The sequence below is a fragment of the Kryptolebias marmoratus genome, linkage group LG20 (assembly GCF_001649575.2).
Source record: "Kryptolebias marmoratus isolate JLee-2015 linkage group LG20, ASM164957v2, whole genome shotgun sequence".
Lineage (NCBI taxonomy): Eukaryota > Metazoa > Chordata > Actinopteri > Cyprinodontiformes > Rivulidae > Kryptolebias > Kryptolebias marmoratus.
This window is the reverse complement of record NC_051449.1, coordinates 16,531,850-16,549,570: the sequence shown is the minus strand read 5'-3', so window position 1 is coordinate 16,549,570 and position 17,721 is coordinate 16,531,850. Positions and strand designations below refer to the sequence as shown.

At 38.8% G+C, this 17,721-nt stretch overlaps 2 protein-coding genes across 2 annotated transcripts; one reads left to right on the top strand and one right to left on the bottom strand.

Moving 5' to 3' along the window:
• Positions 1-138: 138 nt before the first annotated feature.
• LOC108238615 lies at positions 139-1,785 on the bottom strand. The gene is made up of 2 exons (XM_017420818.3): positions 1,277-1,785; positions 139-1,166 (listed from the first exon to the last, which is right to left on the bottom strand). Exons 1-2 carry the CDS (start codon positions 1,735-1,737, stop codon positions 683-685), a joined length of 945 nt encoding a protein of 314 aa, XP_017276307.1. The 5' UTR covers positions 1,738-1,785; the 3' UTR covers positions 139-682.
• Positions 1,786-5,808: 4,023 nt separating this feature from the next.
• Positions 5,809-17,721, top strand: crispld1b (cysteine-rich secretory protein LCCL domain containing 1b). The gene is made up of 15 exons (XM_017420805.3): positions 5,809-6,325; positions 6,748-7,051; positions 11,204-11,322; positions 12,550-12,682; positions 13,035-13,150; positions 13,300-13,400; positions 13,733-13,900; positions 13,997-14,057; positions 14,158-14,224; positions 14,311-14,441; positions 14,567-14,610; positions 14,715-14,787; positions 15,219-15,288; positions 16,305-16,438; positions 16,644-17,721. The coding sequence occupies exons 2-15, from the start codon at positions 6,785-6,787 to the stop codon at positions 16,693-16,695; spliced, it is 1,536 nt and encodes a 511-aa protein (XP_017276294.1). The 5' UTR covers positions 5,809-6,325; positions 6,748-6,784; the 3' UTR covers positions 16,696-17,721.

Sequence of the window (17,721 nt, the reverse complement as noted above, 5' to 3'; positions counted from 1 at the left end):
AAGCTCAATGAAAGAGGTTATATGCAGACAAGGTGGAAACCTTGAAATAGAAGAAAGCAAGGAAGCAACTTCAGAACCAGTCTTCCACTGTTCACAAGAAAAATCTTCCAACTCAACTAGAAATTGATGACGTACAACAAAATTGCTACTGTTTTATTCAATAAGATTCTTTGTTTTATTGTTAGTTCGTATTAAAAAGCACACAACCAAAAGGCACACATACACACTACAATTTGCTGTTATATTTTGATCAAGCAATAAGTTTTACATGAATGTGTACATAAGTCTGACTTTTACAATACACCTGATTGTTAAGTACATACATTCTGAATTAAGGAAAATCTGCACAAATATTATTAGTCCAAACATTATTTCCAAAAGAACTTTGAAAGACTTTGCAATACAGATTTATACTGGACAAGTGGAACAAATAAAAAACTGATCAGCCATATTATAACATTTTTAAAACAAGTTAGGGTGTGACTGGTCAGCAATGTTAAAGTAGGCAGAAAGTATCGAAAACATCATTATGAATACTGATTGGTGTGTCTCAATCAAATTGCTCTTTAATTGCTAATAACAATTTTTAAATCAGTATTTTAAACAAGTGTTCTATTTTTAAAGCCTTTAATGTCTTGGAAAACATTTTAAATGATCTTTTCATCAATTTGTGTTTCCAGAGCTAGTCAGTGGACTGTGCCCATTTCCCCAGTGCATGAGCCTTCAGGTCAAAATTTTCTCTTTGGTTTAGCCTTTGTTCAGTAGGAGAAAATCCAATTGCCAAGAAGGGAATGGACATGACATCTGCAAGCTCTAATTCTGCAATATAGCGCAACCATGACTCTGGATCCGACTTCGGCTTGCATTTCTCAAAGGCCCTTTTGGTGTAGCTGTCGAAGTATTCCACTTCAGCCAAAAAGACTTTGTCAGCAGCTTCTGTGTCACAGTTGAAATTCACAATGTGAAAAGGTCTTTGATTTGAACTCAGTCCATCCCACTCGTCCACGCTAGCATTTTTTAGGCGGAAAAGGTGAAGCATCAGACTGACTGCTACAAAATCCCCCATTAATCTATTGATTTGTGTGACATCTTCCCTTATTGGCAAGGTGTGGTTTTCTCCCAGTTGATCCAAACTTTCTTCATCAGCTATTAACTGGTTTAAGCACCTATTTTGAAAGATATGAACAACACAATTACGTAAGCTCACAATGAGTGCAAACACTCAGATGTGACAAAGTGAATGTATTTGACCAAAGTGCAGACATTTTTTACCTACCTTTCTGTCTCTTCTCTCATCCTGGTGGGATTGTTAGCAATGTGAGGCACCAGTCTTAGGTATTTGCTCATCGTGTTGACTTGAGGTGGGTAATAACCGCTTGGTTCTTTGACAAAAACACCTGGAATGGGCCCGGAGTCTGACACCACCTCTCCCCTGACCTGTCTGGCAACAGTGTCAAACAGCACAGCCAGAGATAGAGCCACCACACCAACCCCACCAAGAGTCACTTTACCCTCTCGGCCAAACGTGGTCCTCAGGCTCTGGGTGAAGTCCTCCAGCTGCTTGGGTGTCAGCGAGCGCTGCACTGCTGTGTAGTGTTCCTGCAGGTGATGTGAAGAGTTGATGGACAGCATGTGGCCAAAATGAGGACTTGGGTTGTAGCTTGGGAAGGGGCAGATGCCTCGAGCAACAGCAGCCAGGTGGGCTGCATCTTGAGCAGGGCACTGATTGTTCCCCATATTGCTGTGAATTGGCTAGCAAAGCACTGATTTAGCCTGGTTATATCTGACAGAATGTTTCTGTAACCCTGATGGAACTGATAATTACTGAACTTTGTACAAGGCTGTGTCTGTGTCTTGTTTACCTTGAAGTTAATTTCCTAAAAATGACGTAACATAGTTCAACATGCAGAGTTTTGCTCAATATGGATTTATTTTTTAAACAAATACACCAATCACAGTCAGTTCAAAATAGTGTTGAACCGCTTCCAATTGTAATATTCAACAATAAATGTAGAGTTTTGTCTTTGTATTGTCCTTTTTTCATCTTGTCTTTAGGGCATTGTTGGGACGAAAGACTAGCTCATGCGTTGTGGATACCACTCTTTCTGAAGGCAATACAGCAGTGAAAAACATCAAGCAGTATGTCTGAGACATTTTGTAGGTATGCTGGATAACTGCTAACGATGTGAAAACAATTATTGTACACACCAGAGACACACGATTAACAATAATTGTGCAATTACATATTTTGGAGTTAATAAAGCATGAGTAAAGTGGTGCAGAAAATACCTTTAACACCAATGACTGTAGCTTCATCAGAGGATTTTGCAAATGACAATGTGGGAGTGTGTGTGTATTTAGAGGCCAAGGTTTCAAAATTTTCTGGCCCAAGATGATGAGTTGTTCATCAGCTGCTTTAGGGTTCCCCTGATGCTCATAGAACCTGTGCCCCAAATATCATCCTGTCTTCACGAGATCATTAATAGTCAGTGTTTAAAATGAGGGACTTCCTGTTTGTTGTGACTCATATTAAATCTCGACTAGAATTTGGCAAATAAAACCTATGATTATTGTTTTTTGTGTTATAGGTTGAACAATATTTTACTTAGACTCCCTAATAACTGAATTTGAGCAAGACTATCTGCATGTACAGAACTGGAGAGTCATTTTTGGAAAGACAAGTTAAACACGATTGTAAAATTTGAACACAAACACGGCCTTGTACAAAGTCAATTATTAATGATGCCCTTATTATATGTTCAGAGACTTTCTCTTAAACAAACATAGATTTAAGTAATGTCCTGCAGGGTCATCACACGTACAGAGGGTTGCTTTAGTATTAACTCCTTACAACCTGGAATTCATTTATTTATTTGCATTATGAGAGATGACTATTATTTTGACGATGCAAAACACTTTTGTTGTGAAACTAACAAGCAACAAGACAAAATATGGTAAAATAAAAATGCATTACTTTTCACCCCTTCAAAGTCAATTCTTCATAGAGACAATCTGTGTAAATTTCCACAAATAAAATATTTTTTATTTGACAAAATACACCCCTAATCATATATGTATGCACGCTGAAGTGACATATTTTCAAATTGTGTAAAGTTCAAACAGTCTGCAGGTCAAGCTCCCTGCTTCCAGTAAGTGTTCAACAAGGTTTGTTTACTTTTAATGTTGTTTTAGAGCAAATTTCTGGATGTTTTAAAACAACAAAAAAAAAATGCATTCCTAATTCTTACATCACACATAGATGGATTTTAGAATAATTTGTGCAGCTTGGTGTATCAACTTGTTTTATTTAACAAAAACAAAATTTCCCAAAGTAAATGACAAATAAAACAGACTAAACATCATTTTAAGGCTGGTCCTAATGTTGCTGCTGTGTTCTACACTTTTCTATTAACTACATTCAACCCCACTTCCTTACAAAGAGCCGTGATGTAGCATTTGTTCCCCTCTAGAATCCTATTGTTTAATAAATCATTTTTTATATCACCGTTTCTCAATTTTTTGCTCACTTTGCAGAGTCCACACGAGGATTTCCAAGCAATTGCACACACAAACTAAAACAGATGAAAGAATCTTTTGCTCCATGTAAGAGCGCACTTAATGTTTTACAGTTTTTACTTGTCTTTAATTGTCCAGTGTTCGGCACCGCTGCTTAGTTGCTTTTGCTGACTCAGCTCAAACATCTCTGACCTATGAATGCACGTTTAGGCCTGCAAAGCTCCTCTATTTCCAAAAGAGGGCAGCAGAGGGCAATATATTTATACATTTCGTAAGTTAGATAGATTATATTTACACATTGTAAGAGGAATATACACAAAATAAGTTAAAGTTTTCTTTGGTCTAGTCCAAATGATTGACCAAAACAACTGAGAAAATAATTAGTTGAATACTAAAATGCCAAAAACAGTAATACCTTAGACTGAGATGTTCAGTTTTGGTACCAAATCTCTTTAATTGTATATTTTATTACAGACAATATGTATATCACTTGATTATTACAATCTGTCTGATGCTTTTAGGTGTTACTGTACATTAATTGTGGGACAGTAACACAGTTACTGATATGTTGTGCTCTGTGGGAGTCCTGATTGAAAAGTGTCATGCTTGTACTTTTTTTCTATTTTTTTGGGTGCTAATGCATAGAGGCTGAAGCATATTCATTACTTTTCAGCCATTAACACTGACACAATTTCTGATTTGCTCTTCTCCCCCAAAAAACATACCAAAAATTTATTAAAACCTGTGGCTTGATCAGCAATAGAGTGCCATGAGCTTTGGGAGTCATACGGCACACAACATAAATAAAATTGATTAAAACTGTAAAAAAAATTCCACATTCACGACAATAATGGGATTTTAGCCAAATATATGAGAAAACCCAGCACTCTTTGGAGCTCTGTAGCTCGGCCATAGTTCATCCAAAGTTTAAACAGGTCAGGAAATCTGTCTTTACATGAGTGAAGTGTCATTTTGAAACCTCTAAAAGTTTTTTTAGTTTCAGTTTAAGTTTAATGGTTCTTGTAGGTTTGACCACCTATTGTTCTACTTAAAGGATTATGATCACACACACTAACATTTGAGCTGTTTAACTTCACAAAATTCATCAAAATAAACTCTTTAGTTTAGCGATCTTTACATTTTTTTAATAGAGTTTATACATGAAAAAATAGACTTTATGTCTCTTATGTAGGACTTCCTGTACACCAGTGGTCTCCAATCCTGGTCCTCGAGGGCCACTATCCTACTTGTTTTTCTGCTCCAACACACCTGATTTAAATCAATGGGTGATTAACAGGCTTCTGCAGAATATGAAGAGGTCATTTAACCACCGAATCAGGTGTGTTGGAGCAGGGAAACAAGTAACAAATGCAGGATAGTGGCTCTCGAAAACCAGGATTGGAGACCCCTGCTGTATATACTCTCAAATCACCCCAGTGCAACCAAGCTTCCATTGCCTTACTGTATCTGGGCCCAAGATTTTCTCTTCAAAACTGAAAGTAAAGGGTCTCTTTAACTTGTCATATTGTCTCTCCAAAACACTATAAACCCTAGGAAATTGATTTGCTACTTACGATTATCTATGAGCCAGTAGGAGATTCTCACAATATGATAACTTCACTTCTTAGACAGTCCATACATCAAAAAATGATTGTTTTATCATCTTAGATTATTACAAAAGTAAGACCCAAATTACTATTGAGATTTTTAGAAGAAAGTTGATGTGTGTTAGAATTTCAGGTCAGTAGTTGTTTTGTCATCTTTCTTTTTTTCTTTCAGACATTTTACAATTAGCTTCCTTTTTAGCACAAGTAAAGTATAATAGCTTTGAGCTATCTGAACACTGCATTGATATTTCAAAAGAAATCTTATATCCTGTGCAAATGGACAGAAAGAACAGAACATGTTAGAGGCAAAGAGCGGTGGGAGACAGAACACACCCCCTCCCACATACACACACACACACACACACACACACACACACACTCATACACAAAACCTCACAAATGTGCTTGTGTGTGTCGAAGCAGATGAATCAGTGCTTTGTGGTCGCTTTGCAGGGGAAATGCTGGCCACCCTGCCGGCAGTAGTTCTCACACACAGTGACGAAAAACAAAAACCTCAACACAGGGAATACACCACTTAATGAATGAATCTATGTTTGGAACTTTATTTTGCAGCTACCTGTGAAGACTAATTACCAAAAGAGGAAACATCTGTAACTGATGTATCAAGCACTGTAGAAGGATCTAGTCATCTTCTACTGAGCAGTGTTCATCTTGTCTTCCCGTCAAATACAAAACTTGGACTCAGCAAAGTGTGCAATATTAGTAACAAGCGTGGGCTGCCATCAAAACATCCACCCGTTTACCTTCATGTCACTTCTTGCAGGATCAGATTCCTCTACAAATAAATTAGCCCTGAAGTCCCAACAGCCTGTGTGAGTGTGTGTGTGTGTTTTAGTGTGGAAGGTGAGGGGGAGCAAGGGTGGGCTGGAGAGGCGTGGTCCACAGCGTTGCTAGGGGCAAATTTGTATAAAAGCGCAAAAATGAGCAGCGATTCTGTGCAGCCTGCGGCGCTCGGAGCGACCTGAGGAATTCAGCAGGCATTCCCAGACTTCTCTGTCCTGCAGTGGGGATGTACAGCATGAAAGAGACCCCACTCTCTGAGCTGATTTTGTGTGATGGGTGGATTTAAATGCTCACCGGGTTGGCGAGCTGTCATTCTGCAGTAGTCTCCAGACACTTCTACATCTGGACTATTAAATCTGGAAGACATATCTAGAAGTCTGCAGGAGAATTTGCTATTTGTGAGTATTGATTTCACCTGTCTTAAACTGAATCACAATCTCGTGTCACAGAAAAAGGGAACATTAGCAGATAAGGTAGAGTATTTTGGCTGTGCTGCATGGTGTGTGAAAGGCTCTGTTTACTCTGGTCCTGCTGTGTGTGGTGATGCAGTGACCTGCAGATGCACTGAGAGTTCTGAAAGCTGCTTTAGACTCACTGTTTGAAGTTAGGTTCTCTACTATAAAAGCATCCTCAAACTGAAACAGAGAAGGAATTCAAGATGACACTGTGCTCTGTTTTATCAAACTGTGTTAGGCTTGAGGGGAGTTTATCAGTATGATATATTTGCTGGATAAGAAAAAAGCACCAAAAAGACAACCAAAAACTTTGTTCCCAAATGCAGCAACAGGTTTTTTTTTCCCCTATTCTCTCTGTTCTGCAGGTAAACGTAGTCCCTTGCAGCATCAGTCTCCTCCATCATGAAGAGGTCTCCTCCTTTCCTGGACTGGGTCGGAGCGGTTGGTTTGATCCTCTGCCTGACCCAGAGCGTGCTGGCCACGGTCCTCACCAACTCCTCACGTCTCGAGTCCATCCTGGACAAGTACAGAGAGAAGGACGAGGGGGGGTGGAAGGCCAGGTCCAGAGGGAGGAGGGCGATCAGCGAAGGAGACAAGCACCTCATCCTCGACCTGCACAACAAGCTGCGAGGTCAGGTCCACCCTCCGGCCTCCAACATGGAGTACATGGTGAGAGCAGAAGATAGCATTACAACATTTATATTAAATATGAAAATGATTTAAGTATAAGCTACTTCCTGGTGCACAATCACCAGTAAAGAGTGTTTACACAGCAGGATTTCCAAATTCCAACGTGAAGTGGCACACGTGAGGCTTTTAACAATAAGACCGAAACACGAAAAGACTAGATTCCTCAGTTCAGAAGCGCATGATTAACTGATACATATGTTTTAGTTTGCTAAGATACAACAGAGATAGAGTCAAGAGGGGATAATGTCAGCCTGTGTATGTGTGTCTGTTGTGTTAGCAAAATATCTCATGAACCACTTGACAGATTGTAGCTAATGCAAAAATTGCTATAACTCAGTCAGTTTTACAGATATTGAGCTAATCTCTTCTATACATTATCATAACTTGTGCGATCTCACAATATTACATGAAATAGATGAATAATCTACCCACCCATCCATTTTCTTTACCCGCATCTCCTTTCTGGGTTGCAGAGAGCTGGTGCCTATCTCCAGCAGTTACTGTGCGAGAGGCGGGGTACACCATGGACAGGTCACAAGTCCATCACAGGGCAAATTGAGAATAATGTCATTTCCAAAGTTCGACCAATATGGCTTTTACCTTATCCCTTCTCAACAAAAGATTATTTTAGGCTAAAACCCTGACACAGAAGGTGACAGATGATATGCATTCCTTCAGTGAATGCAAGGGTTTTAATATTTAGATGCACTCTAACAATTTCCCAAGCTCTAAAATGTATTTGTTATTTTGGAATGCATTATTTGACATTTGGTTTCATGTGTGATTCTGGCTGAAAACGCATCAACAAGTTCATTTTTCCACTCCTGAGACAAAGCATCCAGCGTTCAAATAAAATAAAGGCATTTAGCTAACCAAATCAAAATTTATCAGCTAAAAATAAGATTCTATCTAAAATTAAGCCCCTTGTTAGACTAAATCTTTGAGTCTCATCCACATGTGCTCTGCATGTGACCAGGTCTGCTCCTTCCACACACTCTTGTATCCAAAGCACTGTTCTCGAGCTCTGTTAAAGAGAGTAAGAGGAGAGAGAAAGCTCTTTCCCCTTGCTTTTACTCCTGCCTCCTGCCCTCACTGACCCTGGACCAGATCCAGCTTTCACCCCCGCAGTGTTGTCCTGTCCTCTACCTCAACCACCCTGCCTACCGGCCTCCGCTTCCTGCCCTGCCTCCCCTCACTCCATCATTCCATTTCTCTTCGCTCAGACTTTTTTTTTTTTTTTTTCCCGCTGCCTTGTTCGTGTGCTCTTCTGATCTTCAGCCTCACTCCCTCTCTTCTTCAGGCTTTTCTTCTCTTTCACTCTAACCCTCCTTTCTCTCCATCGCCCTCAGCTCCAACCCCAGTCGGTGTTATTGTTTCTTTGATCATCCACACATCCAGTTTTGGCTGAAACATCGCCAAATGCGTTTCAAGCGTGTCGAGCCTGATCGTTTGAAGTGTGAAGCACGGCGGTGGAGATAGAGGTCGTGTACACTAATCCAATGTTTTTGCAGCAAAGAATACCATTACTCATGATAACAATGTGGTAAGATGGGCCTGATGAGAGCCAAGTGTTTGGTTTGTAAATTGCAGGATTTGTAGGCTGCATCTTTTGAATCATTACTTTCCTACAAAATCTGCTCAAACACACTGTTTTTATTAAGCAGGTCAATCCTTGCTCAGCAGATCTTCCAGAGAAACAAAAAAAAACCCCTCTCTGGGTTGATACATAGAAAGCACTCTGAAATACAAAAGGCTAAGCATGAACTTGAAGGATTTGGTTCCAGTTTATCACATTCTTCACATTTAACTTTGTAGCTGAGGTGGTCTAATAGGTGGCTGGAAGCAGGTCTGTATTTTGGAAACTTAATGCTCTGTGGAATGCAAACCAGATTGGCAGTTGTTACCCTGACCTTTTTCCAAAAGCTTTTTTGGGCAGTTCATCTTCCCATCTGACGGATGATTGAGTGGTAAGAATTATAGGAACATGAAGAAAAGAACAAACTGGCCGAGGTCTTTAGAATCTTGATCGTTTGCCGTTCAAACTTTGTTCTCGGCAGCAACTTTGTTGTACATGAACTGTGCAAGAGACCGGCTTTGCCTTCTACTTTAAGTCGGGTTAAGTGTTTCAATGTGCTTTGAGCAAACACGGTTCAATGAGCTCCTGTTTTAACATGCTTAAAGCCAAATAAGTTCAAAATTGTTCTCACAGAACGCTTCTGACAGAGCATCACTTGTGTTGCATAGAAAAGGTGAGTTGAGCTGTGATGAGTGAAGAGTTGTGCTTAAGTTTACCTGCCAATCTTACCTTTGTTCTGTTTGTTTACCAGAGTTTTAGAGGGGATCTTTGCCAATTTTAAACATTAGAAAGATATGGTAGGAGAAGATGAGAGACATTGTTACCGTCCACCACTGAAGGTGATAATGTTTTTGTCAGTGGTTTGTTATTTTTTGTTCTTGGCTTGTTTTTGGACATTTATTCTTTCTGTAAATCTAACAGTCAATCACATTACTTCATTTAATAATGCTACATTCATTGTAAAAACTTAAGATTATTTTTTTTTATTTTATTTTCATGCAGAACAACTGTTTGGGTTGCCTGCCGTGAAATGAAACAGGAAGTGTGAAAGAGCTGAGCTCTTATCATACAGAGACTGGTTTACTTTTACAACAAGTTAAATTAACTGAAACATCTTTTTAATGGAAGAATGTACTAATTATTTTTGCAACACAAGTAGCTGAGACAATAGATAAAGTGGCTGTGGAATATTTATTTTTCACTCTGTTAACTTCTGAAGTTGAGATAAATGTACAAAACTGACTGACTTACCTCATATTTCACCACAACTCTCAATTATTCCCGTTACTATGGTGTTCCTGCACACAGTCAGCTCAGTTAAATCCACATTTTGTCTTAAATCCACCTTTCCTGCAACCCTAAACTGGCCAGCAATGAATGTAGCTGTTTTCAGATTTTGAACAATCAGAGTGTGTGTGATGTTTTTTTTTTTCTCTCTATTTTTCTCAGAAATCAACGTTTTCTTTCAACAAAGGCTAAGCAACTTAAATTGCTGTAATCAGAACTCTTTGGCAACCTAATTGCAAACAATTAGGAGTTTTATTTGTTGGTGTTTTAGCCTCAGCTCAGTTGTAGCAACAGAAACAAGTCAGTTTTCAAATCACACACTGAGTCTGAAGCATTATGTTCACCTTGTGCAGAACACATGGAAGGCATTATGGTGGTCCCTACGTAAGCGTTATTCTATTAGCGTTGATGTGAGATAATGCAGCTAAATGATATGCCAACAGCAGAGCACACTGCGACTATTCTTTTCCCTCCCAAACAGAGCCAAGACTGCATTCATTTTAAATGGCCCCATACACTCACAGCCCTGCTCGTTCAAAACTAGATGTGTGTGAAGTGTTTTCAGGAATTTTTCTGCTCAGTTTTGTTAAGTTCTTACAACAAAGATGGCATCTAGTCCCTACACAGAGACCCTGCTTTTTTTTTTTTCCAAGATAAGAACTTACTGGAAACAAGCAATGAAACAACCACAGCGAATAGTAGCACAAAGCTGCAAGTTGGTCTGGTGGTCTCTCATGCATGTGTCTGTGTGTTAGTCAGTGAATGTTTGCATATTTCTAAAAGAGAGGTCTAACCCTGACTGTACAGTGTCAATTTTGCACAAGACATGCAGCCACAGTACTTTCAAGTACAGAGCAGGTTCACCATTTAGATGCACTTTGCCTCAATGATCAGATGTTTCAGCCAAACTGGTTTCAGACGTACAGCAGTTCAGTTTTCTTGATGATGTATTTGAATTAGGTCTTATGAAGAGCTTTTAATGCTACAACTATGCTAAGTGGCCATTTAGCCACTTAAATCAGGGGGGAAATTGGTTTCCAAACATCTATTAGGAACAAAGCTGCTCTGGACTACCATTTTTTGAGATTAACCTTTTGCCCAAAAGAAAGCTAATATTACCAGACATAATAACAATAACACTTTAGCCCATTACCCTGGCTGACAGTGAATGTTGACCTATGGGTATAGTTCAAAAGGTAAACAACCGTTTAACCCGAATTACCCTGTGTGCAGCTTTGTGTGCTCATGTACGTGTTTGTGCTTTTCAGGTGTGGGACTACGAGTTGGAGCGGAGTGCAGAACACTGGGCATACTCGTGCCGATGGGAGCACGGTCCGAGCCACATGTTGACACAAATAGGACAAAACCTTGGAACGCACTGGGGCAGGTGTGTACGAACAAGCAGTGAGGTCAATGTAAGCAAAAATTACGAGAGAATACCAAAATTGAATTTTGACATGAATAGAAAGATCCTTTTTAAAGCAGGGTTTGGTGAAAATTTATAAACAAATAATGTCTTACCTTTTTTAAATAACGTCCTCAGTTTAAGTTTCATTCTAACCACAATGACGAGCTAATGGCTAGTCTGAACAGGGCCAAAACAATAGTGGAATGCTGCCTTCCTAAAATATCTCAGATTCTAAAATTTTATAAAGTTTATTCAAACGCTATTTTATCATTTTTCACATCTTATTTAATTTTGTATTACACAATTATTCCAGCAGAAATAATTTGACATTCTTGTTAAAAGTGACCCAGACTGCACCAGGATTGTTACAGCTAGCTGCTGCTCTTGTTTTTTACACTTCCTAATAACCTCACAACTCTGTGTAAATACTGTGATTGTGTATCGGGAAACTAACAGTGGTGTAAAGGTTTATATAAATAACGTTAGCATGAACCACTTAAAAATATTCGAGATTGGAGTTGTTTTAAGATAGCAGCGATCCACCTTAGTCCTGGCCTTAATCTGTCTAGCCTTTAGCTTGTAAATCTGGTCAAACTTTAACTCTATTTCTCCAAACTGAGGCTGTTCAAAGGGCTATCAACAACAGGTAAGATATTAATTGTCCATAACATTTCCTCAGAACACTTCAAAACATCGGAACTATCAGTTTAAGTCAACATCTATTAGTCTTGGTGCTGTTTAGTTTTTATTGTGATATTTTTGTGCAGATCAGCAGCATAATACCACACCATGAGTGTACACTCAAAAGCAAATTTAACTCAGGGTTCCAGTTACTTTCACAGATTGACAGTTCCTAACTTTAGCAAAATGATTGTTGGTGTCTTTCCTCTTGTCTGTTTCGATGCTTCAAACACTTTTTGTTCAACTCAGCATTGATAAGGATGACCATGACTTTTATCACTACATCACAGGGAGTAAACATGTGGTAAAATAAGCACTTATTGTTCTGCTGTTAACAGAATTTGTCTGCTCGTTTTAAAGCAGATAATGCGAACATGAGTAGTCCACACAGTTTACATTCATGTTCTAGTTACCTCACAAGCCACTGTACATTTGTCTGAACTATACCATGTTTTGTCTTCTAAAAGGAGCTTTACTGCACTGAATATCACTGGAGTAAAAAAAACATTGTTTCTCTCACTGCAGGGACAGACCGCCCACCTACCATGTGCAGGCCTGGTACGATGAGGTGAGGTACTACAGTTATCCATACTCTCAGGAGTGTAATCCACATTGTCCGTTCAGATGTTCAGGACCTGTTTGTACTCACTACACTCAGGTAAGGGCTATCATGTTACACGTCCCAAACAAGAACTTTGTTGTCTTTCTTCCCCTTGATATAACAACATCTCCAATCTGATTGAAACATCACAGGCTAGAATTACTCTAATAAATAGATTATAGGATGAGCATAAAAATTTAGGAGCTCTTTTATATTGAGATGAACAATGGAAACAGATTTGATTATGCCTATGATTATTATTATTACTTAAAAGCATCTGATAACTCATTAAGTTATCAAATTATACAAAACAACACGGTACCATAGGATGTATAACATTTATTGCCATCCTGCTACTGTACATACTTTAAGGAAAGCAAGAAAAATCTTTTTTTTCTTTCTCTATTAGTTGGTATGGGCAACTAGCAATCGTATTGGCTGTGCCATCAACGTGTGTTACAACATGAATGTCTGGGGAATGATCTGGGCCAAAGCTGTCTATCTGGTCTGCAACTACTCTCCACCGTAAGTTTTCACCATAGATAACATGTTCCTATAAACTGCTGTAAACTCAGGGAGCAGGAGGCTTTGTATCCAAATACAATTTTAATTAGGGCTTTTTTTTCTATTGTGACAAAACATATCTTTTATGTTTGTTTGTTTTTTTTCCTCAGGGGAAACTGGTGGGGTCATGCTCCATACAAATACGGAGCACCTTGTTCTGCCTGTCCAGCGAGCTATGCTGGCGGCTGCAGAAACAACCTGTGTTATAAAGGTATATTCGAGATAAAGCATTTTAAAGGGTTAGTTTCAGACAGTAAAGTTGATTTATTTATTGTAGGAAGGAACTAGAACAATTGTAGGTTTGAACTTCAGAATGGGTCGGCTTGCTGAACATTTGGACAAAATGCCTATCTAAAAGACAGATAGGTATAATTACCATGCAATGTTTATAGATTTACCCATTTATGGTGCAATTTCAAAGTAGTTTGGGCCATTTTTTTTTCTGTAGTGACTATAGCACTTTCAGACACATTTGAATTTTATACCTCTGTACAAGTACAAACTATAATGTGCAGAATAACATTGCCATGGTATCACTTTTAGAGGGTGGAGTTGACAGGCACCCAGCTCATGAGATTGAGGAGACCAACTACATTGAACCAGAACCAGAACCAGTGAGGGACAGAGAGCCCGAACCAAGGGCCCAAACACCTAACCCATCACCCAATGACAACATTGAGAGGAACCAAGTTGTCAGTACAGAGCAGATGTGTAAGGATGCTCCTGTATTACTTTCTCCGTACCAAACCAAAAACATCAAATGTGTTTTGGCAGTGACTGCAGTGACTCTGTTTATTGTACCACAAGCCCAACAGGTGGAATGTGAGACCAAGCTGAGGGACCAGTGCAAGGGAACAACCTGTAACAGGTAGGTGACCAACCTCAGACCATTTCCTGTTTATATTCATATTGTCAGTAAAGCATATGTTCCAAGCTGTTGTTCACATTAATGCATTGTCTTTCCACAGATATGAATGTCCACCTGGTTGTCTGGAGAGATCTGGAAAAGTAGTTGGGACAGAATACTATGATATGGTAAATAATCACTTGTTACAGTAACCAGAGTGTTTAATTTTATGTATAATTTATGAAAAAACATCTGTTCTTGGCTTATATTGCAGCAATCCAGTGTGTGTGGAGCTGCACTGCACTCTGGAGTCATTGACAATGATGGAGGATGGCTTGATGTAACCCGACTGGGCAGAAAACAATATTTTACCAAATCGTACAAGAATAGCATCCAATCCATTGGGTAGGAATTAGTCTTTGTAGATAATTATTTATCAAACACTTTAATCTTTAGGAAATTGGGGAATATTTACCCTGTGGTAAGGCTTACTATTCCACCATAACCTTTGATTTTATTTCTCTTTACAGGAAAAATAGAAGTGCAAATTCCTTCAAAGTAGATTCGGTGCCTGGTAAGAAGCACATTTTAATTTCACACTATACTTTGTCATTTATTCTGTGTAAGGAAACACCACAGGATCATAGTTTGCTGTGACTTGTCTACTTTGTTTCCCAGTCAAGGCAGTAAGATGTGATACTACAGTGGCACTTTTTTGTCCATTCAAGAAACCTGTTCGACACTGTCCCAGGTAACACTGTTCTGAGTTATAATTCACTGCCTTCTGCAGCCTATATTCACTGCAAGCAGAAATGCTAACTTTGGGAATTGTATTTTTTGTGCCAAATTCTAGTAAAGGTTATCTGTATTTTAGTATATCAGTAACACATAGTTTTAGTGACTACATTTTAAGCATTTACCAGGGAAGCATGTTGCTCTTTGAACCACAGCTGTATTGAAACAAACAAAAAAAGCACTATGCTTTCGCTGTTCAGAGCATGCCACCAGTCTTAGCTGGACCCTTCACTCATTTCTTCTGAGTTGCAAAAACGTAATTAAAGAAATGCATCTTTTAAAAAGTCCAATTAACCACTCAGTCGTCATACATTCTTTCATTTATTTGTGGATGAAAAATAAAACAAAATTCTCGGACTCTATCTAAGCTTGAGCTTTTTGTTTCAGGTTGTATTGTCCCCGGAACTGTTTGAATGACAATCAAGCCCGAGTCTTTGGGACAAAATACTACTCAGATGTGAGTATTTGCAGCATCGTTGAAATTAGCCTTCCATGAAGGAATACGCACCGCCTGCTGTTTTGCAAGCCTGTGTTTTAGGAAAATATGTTGCACAATGCTCAGAGTAGAGCCGCTGCTCCTCCACGTCGAGAGGAGCCAGTTGAGGTGGCTCGGGCATCTGGTGAGGATGCCTCCTGGACGCCTCCCTGGTGAGGTGTTCTGGGCACGTCCCACCGGGAGGAGGCCCAGAGGAAGACCCAGGACACGCTGGAGGGACTATGTTTCTCGGCTGGCCTGGGAACGCCTTGGGATTCCCCCGGAGGAGCTGGCCCAAGTGGCTGGGGAGAGGGAAGTCTGGGTCTCCCTGCTTAGGCTGCTGCCCCCGCGACCCGACCCTGGATAAGCGGAAGAGAATGGATGGATGGATGTTGCACAATGTGTAAAACTTAGGGCATGTCTTGGGAATGTCACTCAGCTACTACCACTCAAAATAGCTAAATATAGTAGTTATGTCTGTCAAAATTACTAAGTTGTAACGTTTTTTGTGTATTCTAATGTGTATTAGCTGTAGCGGCCATATTCAATCAGGCTTACTGATAATTATTACTTTCAGTAAGTTTTATTAAATCTGTCCAGTGGTTCATGAAATGTTTTACTAAAAGACAGACAAATGAATACACATATTTACACAGACAACTATATAACTTTGAAATTACCTATCTTACATTGTCTGGATAGCTAAATATATTAGTTATAAAAAGGAAAGCAAAGGATTTGAGACTACTGACTTAGTATGCTTGTACATCTATTCTCTGCATACACAGCTTGCGTTGCGTTGTTACAACCTATGGTTTTTGTTATATTTTATTGCATTGTCAACAGGCAGCATTTTCTGCACATAAGATTGCAATATATGGTCTGGAATTTATTCTTATAGTTTTGATACAAACAGATTTTATTTTGTACATAACAAGACTGTCCTGTTAGGATTTTACACATAATTTTGTGTTACTACTTTTTCTTTTCCATTCCAGAAATCCAGTATCTGTAAAGCAGCCATTCATGCAGGAGTGATCCAGAACGAGTCTGGAGGTTACCTCGATGTGATGCCGATGGACAAAAGGCGCCAGTACAGTGGCAGTTATCAGAATGGCATCTCCTCAGAAAGGTAATGTTTTCTGAATGGGGCGATGGCCCAGTGGGAGGGGGGTTGTGAGAGGAGCAGGGCGTTGATCCCCAGTTCCTGCAGCAATCTAATGTGTCCTTGAGCAAGACACTAAAAACCCCTTTCAGCAGTACATATTATATAAATATAAACCCATTTTTACATCTAAACGTGTTCTGTTTTTGTTTCTCTGCTCATCTTCTTTCAGCGTATCGAACCCCACAGGAGGGAAAGCCTTCAGAGTTTTCACTGTCATCTGAAAAAATCACCATCAAAGGACAAAGTACAACAAACTTCATGTGCAAGAAGCCCACCCATTATGAAGCTAAACCTACAATTATGCTTCTTACAGTAAATAAATCAATGTTACATACTGAAACTAACAGTTTAAAATGCTTTTTCTCAAGGATTTGCCTCTATCTGAGGTCATCAGTAAATTACTACCTTGTGAATTATACCCCTATATGTCTCGTCTTGTAGATGACTACCGTACCCACATGAGCCTACCATGCATCTTTGGCTGCCATGATATCATGACATCATGTTTTTTAGCACTTAAAACAAAATAAATGTCTACACCAGTCCAACCAGTAATTTCAAAACTTGAAGGTTAAAGCTTGACGTTAGATCTTTTTGCAGAGCAATTCTGCATGTCCTTACATCATTTCCATGTAGACATACATCACCTGCTATCAGAAAGGGAGGTAATTGTGGTGGTTCCAAAATAATGAGCTTAGTCAAAGTATGCAACAAAATTATATGATGTGCTTCAGATTAATTTGACCATTTCTATCAGAAATGTGCAAAAATCTAAGAATGATTATTAATTATGATGAACCCAAGGAAAAAAAAACAGTGAACAAAAGTAAAAAGATGTACTGCATGTGTATTTTGATAACAGATTTTATCATTTAGATGCAATTTTTTTTATGTTTATCATTAAAATTGGTTTATTTTCCTTTAAATGTACAAAATATTGGCTTCCAAATATATTTTTATTTCTAATATTTGTCATATTATTCAGTTCTACAACTCATTATCATGCTAAGGTTCAATTATAGTCATTTTAAACACATTGTTTATCTGGTTACACCTAGAAATGCACATTGTATATTTTTGTACATAATAATGTTGTACATAATGCTGAAAACGTGCAACCTTTTTTTTTTTTTTACTTTTCCATTTGTTTTGCCAGCTGCACAAATTAAAAAAAAGGTAATCAATGATGATGATTTCAGGACATTTGCATAAAAGCTATCCACATGTCATTTATGCTTCTCTTTATA

What these genes read in the sequence shown, in the direction of transcription:
- LOC108238615 (XM_017420818.3), bottom strand. Translation starts at nt 1,737, where the DNA reads ATGGGGAACAATCAGTGCCCTGCTCAAGATGCAGCCCACCTGGCTGCT. An exon ending in ATGAGAGAAGAGACAGAAAG is followed by an intron (nt 1,167 to 1,276) that starts GTAGGTAAAAAA and finishes CTTTCAAAATAG; the next exon opens with GTGCTTAAACCAGTTAATAG.
- crispld1b (XM_017420805.3), top strand. Translation starts at nt 6,785, where the DNA reads ATGAAGAGGTCTCCTCCTTTCCTGGACTGGGTCGGAGCGGTTGGTTTG. An exon ending in CCTCCAACATGGAGTACATG is followed by an intron (nt 7,052 to 11,203) that starts GTGAGAGCAGAA and finishes TGTGCTTTTCAG; the next exon opens with GTGTGGGACTACGAGTTGGA. An exon ending in AATAGCATCCAATCCATTGG is followed by an intron (nt 14,442 to 14,566) that starts GTAGGAATTAGT and finishes TTCTCTTTACAG; the next exon opens with GAAAAATAGAAGTGCAAATT.